This window comes from Lithobates pipiens, unplaced genomic scaffold (genome assembly GCF_037356315.1).
Source record: "Lithobates pipiens isolate NorthernLeopardFrog02 unplaced genomic scaffold, aLitPip1_a1.2 Scaffold_23, whole genome shotgun sequence".
Lineage (NCBI taxonomy): Eukaryota > Metazoa > Chordata > Amphibia > Anura > Ranidae > Lithobates > Lithobates pipiens.
Window position 1 is genome coordinate 66,261,260 of NW_027507785.1, and position 8,066 is coordinate 66,269,325.

Here is an 8,066-nt window from a genome sequence, read left to right on the forward strand (position 1 = left end):
CAGTTTCAGAGTCTTGGCAATCTTCTTATAGCCTAGGCCATCTTTATTTACAGCAACAGTTATTTCTTTGCCATGAAGTGCCATGTTGAACTTCCAGTGATCAGTATGAGAGAGTGAGCGATAACACCAAATTTAACAGCCCTGCTCTCCATTCACAGCTGAGACCTTGTAACACTAACCAGTTACATGACACCAGTGAGGAAAAATGGCTAATTCGGCCCAATTTGGACATTTTCACTTAGGGGTGTACTCACTTTTGTTGCCAGCGGTTTAGACATTAATGGCTGTGTGTCGAGTTATTTTGAGGGGACAGCAAAGTTACACTGTTATACAAGCTGTACACTCACTACTTTACATTGTAGCAAAGTGTAATTTTTTCAGTGTCGTCACATGAAAAGATATAATAAAATATTTACAAGAAAGCAGAAGAGTGCCAAATAGCGCTTGTATTGTTTTTTTTAAATGTATTTAAAAATGTGCATAGAACTCACATTTAAAAAAGGGGGATTCCCCGTGATGTGTCACGAGACCCTGTGATGGAATGTGCAGGGGGGGCAGATTTGTTTTGCAATATGCTTTTGCATTTTTTTACAGAGAGGCACGAAGTAGCTGCAGCATCGTGGTTTTATATGATATACGCTGTATACAGTTGGTGCACTGGAGCACCTTTTACAATGTGAGTTCTATGCTCAGTTTGGTGTGTAATGCTAGAGAGTTTATATTTCTTGGGTGCATGTGATCAGCACAAGGCCAATGAGCACTGTCCAAACAGAGGGTCAGGGGTCCTACGGCCTCATAAGACAGTCAGGGGAGAATGAAAACTTCTCCAAGTTTTAATCAGACACTGATAGAAGTTACAAGACTGCTAAATACTGCTGATGAGAAAGGGTATTTAGCAGTTTATATTAGTTACCAAATACCTTTGCTACAAAAGTTACTATCCTGGGATCCCCGAACAATCACTTATAAGATTATATGCCTAGGCATTTGGTCACGTGATCTCTGCCAAAAAGGTTATGGCTGGAGCTCAGACTGGCTACTTTGTCTTCACCAGAGATGACCTAACCAAATATTTACTTGACTATATAAAACTGACTTTAGCAGTTAACATAGGAATTTGGAAATTATATTTTTACATACAGTTTTATATAATGCAATGTACCGAAAAGATTGGCCACCTGGAAGCACAAAATCCAGCCTGAGTTCAGAAGACGGACAAGGCAGAGAACGCCAGAGAGCAGGACACGCCGACAGGGAAGTGAGATGACGCATGTTCTTTTAAGACCTAAATAGAAATTATTTTAGTTTTAAAGAAAATATAAAAAAGGAGCAATTGGAATAATAAAACAAACAATCTTACAATAAAAACCATACAGTGGATATAGAAAAAAAAAAAAACACCCCCCCCCCCCCTTAAAATAATCACATTTTGTTGCTTTGCAGCCTGAAATGACAGAGGCAGTTTTTGTTTTATCCAGCTGTATTTACTAGGGCAGCTGACTTTAGTGATGGAGAAATGAGCGATTTTCTTTCCTGCAACCAAAAATTGCATCAATGCTCAACTTTCTACATAGTATTCATGAAAAAATAAAAATAAATTCTTGTTCAAAGATTACCAGGACAATCGTGTTAATCCTCAGTGAAATAGATCTTTATTGGACTGCCTTAAAGTGGTTGTAAATCCTTTACAACCACTTTAAACTACAGGTAAGCCTATAATTAGGCTTACCTGTAGCTGCACTGTATATCTCCTAAACCTGCATGGTTCAGGAGATACCCCTGTATTTGCATGTGCCGACATCATGCAGACTTAAGTCAACTGAAGCAATGGCAGTATGTGCCGTTGCTTCAGTTGTACTGTGCCGTTCCCGGCGGCTCCCACGCATGCGTGGGAGTGACGTCATCGCGGCTCCGGCCAATCACAGCCCCGGAGCTGCGATACCCGGAAGTAGCCCCCGGGATAGATGTCACCGGCTGGAGGAGGAGGAGACGAGGGCGGCTGCGGGGGTTAGTTCTTGGGTAAGTAATTCATAATGAGCTAGTATGCTATGCATACTAGCTCATTATGCCTTTATCTTGCAGGGCGTTTTTTTTTTCCCCAGGAGGGTTTACAACCACTTTAAACGATGTAGGTTTTTTTTTTTGTTTTTTTAAATACTTACCTAGGTGGATCCAGCATCTGTCCCCTGCCGGCTCTAACACTGAGAACCAAGCGATCAAACACCGCCAATCGCTTGGTTCTCAAAGCTTCGTCAGCTCCGCCCTCACTGTCAGTCTCCAGCTCTCTGCTCCCTCCTCGCTCACTGGAATGCTGAGCTGTGGAGGGGGCAGGAGCGGTCGGCTCAGGCTCCTAGTGGCTCACCGAGAGCCTGAGTCGGGTGTCGGTCCAGGCACGTGGACGGATCCCGACTCCATGGTCGTGATGACGCCCAAGCCTGGAGCGACTTCTGTGACTTCAGTGGATTTCAGCCCGCTCTCTACTGAAGACGGGCCTCAGGAGTGCAAAACAAACTACACTCCTGTGATTCATAAGAGAAGTACAGCCGAATAAGCTTTGGCCATACTTTAACTTCTTCAGATCCGCGCTAAAGCAGAATGACGGCTACAGCGCATACCTACTTTGCCGGGAGTGCGCCAATAGACATCCTCCCGTGCCCGAGCGGCGTGCTCTGTGATCAGCGAGTCTATGAGACTCGGCTGATCGTAGAAAAGGGGTGGATCCGACCCCCTTACCAAAATGATTAGTTGTCAGCCAATGACAGCTCATTATGTGATGTAAACAGAGCCGGTAATCGGCTATTTTTCACCTTGCGCTGACAGCATGAGGAGAAAAAAAAAGAAAAAAAAAAAAAGTCCAATCACCGGCGGCTCTCAGAGGGACATTAGTCCCAATCAAGGAGAGCTCCTGCCAGCTCATCTGTGCCCACCTGTGCACAACAGTGCCACCTACCAGTGCCCACCAGCACCACCTAACAGTGCCACCAATCAGTGCCTCACCAACAGTGCTGCCCATCAGTGTCACCCATCCGTGCCATCTTATCAGTGGCCATCAGTACCACCTTACCTGTCCCCACCAGTGCAGCCTTTCAGTGCATATCAATGTAGGAGAAAAATTACCTGTTTGCAAAATTTTATAACAAACTATTAAACATGATTTTTTTTCAAAACTTTCAATTTTTTTGTTTGTTTAGCAAAACATAAAAACCCCAGCTGTGATTAAATACCACCACAAGAAAGCTCTATTGTGTGAAAAAAATTTTTTTTATAAAAATGCAATTTGGGTACAGTGTTGTATGACCGTGCAGTTGTCATTTTAAAGTGCGACAGCACTGAAAGCTGAAAATTGGTCTGGACAGGAAGGGCATTTAAGTGCCCGGTAAGCAAGTGGTTAATACATTACAAAAAGCATTTTAAAATGTTACCCTCTTGCTTTTTTCTATAAAAGGATATAGTTATTGGAGAGTTATTAGAACTTTGCCATTAGTGTGTGTTCACACACACGTATACATATACAGTATATAAATTTATATCTGAAGCCCCATACACACTATCAGATTTTCTGCTGATTTTTGTCTTCAGATTTACCAAAACCATACAATATGAGGTCAAACCTTAGGAGTTTCAATTTGTATGCAATCAGGCAGGCCCTTGCACTACATGGTTTTGGTAAATCTGAAGACAAAAAAAAAAAATCTGCAGAAAATCTGATAGTGTGTATGGAGGCTTTAAAAGAAAACATCTGCATCTAGCAGTTCAGGGTTTCCTCTGGCTCACAAAACGATATAAAAACTTACTGCCAAATACCAGATCCGGGACGTCACGGCTGCTTTCCCATTCTGTGTGGGAGACACACAGAAGATGTAGGCGACAGCGGCGCTGGCAGGGAGGAAGAGTCCGCTTTGGCTTTTATTAAAACTAGAACAGATAAATCAAAGCAAAAAAAATTAAAGGATGCACTTCAAAGGGTTGTTATTTCCTTTATTTCAAAGCCTAACAGCAACCATAAATCCCTAACACTTCACAGAGGAGGAATCCTGGAGCAGAATGCAAAGTTTGCTAACACAGGAGTGAAGCCAAGGACAGGCTATGCTCATGTGGGCTAAATTTACTGAATGAAGCCTTATTCACTTAAATATGAACTCTGAGCAAACAGCTATATACAATGATGAAATATACATATATGGGAACTGATTAGTCTGATAAAAGGATCTGTAGGTTTGTTTATCCAGTTTTGAGATTTACACTGCTCTGCTACATAGCACAACTTTTTTTTGGAAGAAAAGGACTTTGCTGTAGTTAAAGCGGAGGAGTTCTGCTTAAAACAAAACAAAAAAAAAGAAATTATAATATAATCAGACACTTACCTGTCCCAGGGTCCAGCGATGCGGGGGGACAAAACCCACTTGTCTCCCTGCCCTCTCTGCGGCGCCGGGATTGTAACTGTGTGGCCCTTACAGGAGAAGGGATCTCACCGCTCTAGGAGCACACATGCAGGCTGTAAACTGTCTCTTCAGCTGGGAAGCCACAGGTGCTGGCTATTACCACTAGCAACAGACGGAAAACAAGCTCTGGACTGCCGCACTCTTCAGAAGACTGCTTTCTTTTATTGGAAAATCACATCACAGCTCAACAAGCACAGCGAAAAAAGGAAAAATTGCTGACTAGCTGTAGTGCTTATTCATAAATAAGCATTACAGCTAGTGCGAAACGTCAGCAATTTTTCCTTGTTCGCTGTGTTTGTTGAGCTGTGATGTGATTTTCCAATAAAAGAAAGTGGTCTTCTGAAGAGTGCGGCAGTCCAGAGCTTGTTTTTCGTCTGTTGTGTGGCCCTTACAGCCGCGCCAAGCAACTGTGACATGACCCAGATGATTGCTGAGAGGAGGGGGGGGGGGGGGGGGTGATCTCCCTTTCGGTGCCGCAGCACACCGGCAGGAAGTGGGACCCTCTAAAAAATGACATGCCTGAAAAATTTTCAATAAAAATATTGAACAAGAAAAAATGACATGCCAAATGTGGCATGTCAGAGGGTCACCTCCCTTGGTGCCAACGGGTTATGGAAAAACCGGTCACATCCATCCAATTTTTTTTTTTTTTTTTTTAAATAACTACACCCCTAAGTGTTCGCCCACACAGATATGTAGGCATGCAGCATAAAATACGCCTGTATATGTGGTACCCAAAAACCTCAGCAGGTGTGTATTGAGATTGCGCTGGTATGCATCTTTAAGCACTTATCGACCACCCACCAGTTATACTGCGTCAGGGTGGCTCGGCTGCACGAAACGACATAGCGGTACGTTGTATTCATGCACTAGCCTGTGTGGGGGAAGCCAGCCAGCAAGTCCACAGGACACAATGTCCGCCGGCCACCCATGATTGTTCCCCACAGAGACAGAATGGGGAGCTGCCGATGTAAACAAGACAAAGCTACATTCTTACAGGGGATGACACGGATCTCTATGTTGTCCCAGTCAGACCGACCTTCACACAGTTGGTAAAACACACCCAGGGAACACATTTGACCTCTTGATCGTCCCTGATGTTAACCCCCTCCTCTGCCAGTGTCATTTATACAGTGATCAGTGCATATTTTTAGCTTTGATCACTGTAATAATGTAATTGTTCCGACAAAAAGATAAAAAATAAAAAAAGTGTCAAAAGTGTAAATCGCTTATCACCACCATTACTAGTAAAAAAAATAAAAAAATAAATATATATGTCATAAATCTAATTTTGTACATGCTATAACTTTTGCACAAACCTATATCTCTCTCTCTCTATATCTATATACACACACACGTATTTGTTTGCACAAAAGTTATAGTGTGTACAAAATAGATTTATGGCGTTTTTATTTTTTTTTACTAGTAAATCTATTTTGTACACACTGTAACTTTTCTGCAAACTAATACATACACATATATATAAAAATGTATTCATTTGCACAAAAGTTACAGTGTGTACAAAATAGATTTATGACATTTTTATTATTTTTTTCTTTACTAGTAATGGTGGTGATCAGAGATGTGTGTAAAAAAAAAAAAAAAAAAATTATATATATATATATATATATATATATATATATATATATATATATATATATATCTCCCCCCTCGTCTATACACACATACATACATATATACACACTGGAATTTTTTTAATCAAAAATATGTAGCAGAATACATATTAGCCTAAACTGATGAAGAAATTTGATTTTATTTGGTATGTTTTATAGCAGAATAAATATTGTTTTTTGTTTCCCAATGTTGTCAGTCGTTATTTTTTTCGTTTATATCGCAAAAAAAAAAAAAAACACGCAGAGGTGTTCACCAACAAAAGAAAGCTCTATTTGTAGGGGGGGGGGGGGGGGAGGGGACATCAATTTTATTTGGGTACATCGGCGCACAACTATCATTTAAAGCAACACAGTGCCATATCGCAAAAAATGGCCTGGCCATTAGGGGGGGGGGGTAAAACCTTGCAGTCCTTAAGTAGCATGAGGCCTTACTTGCATTTAGGCCTCATGCACACAGACATAAAACATGCCGCTGCTATGGGCATCAGACCTTTTATGTTATTTTCTTTATGTCCATGAAAGCAGCAGCGTGTTATTAAATGAGTGCATTTACATTACAGCAGATCTGTGTGTATGGGCATTTAAAAAAGCCCCAAAAGGTAAGTTCCTGGCCCGGTTTAGTGGTGTAATTAGTACTAATGCCAGAGTGATCAAATAAATACCCTTTTCTGTGGCATACAGGCATCATTGACTGGGCAAAACTGTGTCCAGGCATTATTGGAGCAGTGCACACGTTGTCACGGCATGGAAACCGTACCTCTATTTTTTTTGCCTGCATTCTCCCAGATTTTCCAGGAAAGTCACATCCTACACATCAAATTCTGCTGACAAGCCAGTTACGTCTCCTGTCCTTGCATGCTGTACTTCATCCCCGGATTCTTTAGTTGCTTGTACTCCCTGCTGTGACATCACTTCTGGTGTTTGGAACGCATGGTGCACTCCGGAAGTTATTGGATGACATACTTCCTGTTCCGGGTCATTGCTCCTGATGTCTTTTAACCTTTTCACTGCTAGAGCTGGTTTTGAATTTTTTTTTCCCCCCTCCACACTAGGGGTGCCACCACATCCATTTAAACCCGAACACGTATTCATTTAGGGGGTAATTAAACTCACTTAGTGCCTTTACCTGCATTAACCACTTCAGCTCCAGAAGATTTCCTGACCAGGCCATTTTTTGCGCTGCATTATTTTAACTGACAATTGTGCGGTCGTGCAACAGTGTACATAAATAAAATTGGACGTTCTTTTTTTCCCCCACAGACAGAGCTTTCTTTTGGGGGTATTTGATCACAACTGTGGGTTTTAATTTTTGCGCTAAAAAAAAATTAAAAAGACCGATAATTTTGAAAAAATAAAATAAAAAAATATTTTTTGCTTTCTTCTATAAAACATAGCCAATAAAAAAATAAAATTAATTCATCAATTGATGCCAATATGTATTCTGCTACATATTTTTGGTAAAAAATCCCAATAAGTGCATATTGATGGGTTTGCGCAAACGTTATAGCGTCTACAAAACAATGGTATATATTCATGAAATTTTTATTTATGTTTACTAGTAGTGGCGGCAATCAGCGACTTTTTTTTTAGGAATGCAAAACAAAGGTGACAACCCTAGGTGACCTCATCAGAGTCCCTCTTACATCAGGTGCCCCCATCAGAGTCCCTCTTACATCAGGTGCCCCCATCAGAGTCCCTCTTACATCAGGTGTCCCCAGCAGAGTCCCTCTTACATCTAGTGTCCCCAGCAGAGTCCATCTTACATCTGGTGTCCCCAGCAGAGTCCCTCTTACATTAGGTGCCCCCACAGAGTCCCTCTTACATCAGGTGCCCCCACCAGAGTCCCTCTTACATCAGGTGCTCCCACCAGAGTCCCTCTTACATCTGGTGCCCCCATCAGAGTCCCGCTTACATCTGGTGCCCCCATCAGAGTCCCGCTTACATCTGGTGCCCCCATCAGAGTCCCGCTTACATCTGGTGCCCCCATCAG

General features: G+C 41.8%; 1 protein-coding gene across 2 annotated transcripts in view; it reads right to left on the reverse strand.

Moving 5' to 3' along the window:
- The window catches only part of OGG1 (8-oxoguanine DNA glycosylase), a 28,111-nt gene extending 21,105 nt beyond the window's left edge, over nucleotides 1-7,006 (reverse strand). Inside the window, exons 1-3 of one of the 2 annotated variants that reach the window (XM_077451790.1) lie at nucleotides 6,834-7,006; nucleotides 3,795-3,915; nucleotides 1,163-1,285 (exon numbers count right to left, since the gene is read on the reverse strand). In XM_077451790.1, the coding sequence (XP_077307916.1) occupies nucleotides 1,163-1,272 (110 nt within the window). In that variant the 5' untranslated portion in view covers nucleotides 1,273-1,285; nucleotides 3,795-3,915; nucleotides 6,834-7,006. The remainder of the gene's footprint in view (nucleotides 1-1,162; nucleotides 1,286-3,794; nucleotides 3,916-6,833) is intronic. The other variant, XM_077451791.1, reaches the window with a different exon arrangement.
- Between the last annotated feature and the right edge of the window lie 1,060 nt (nucleotides 7,007-8,066).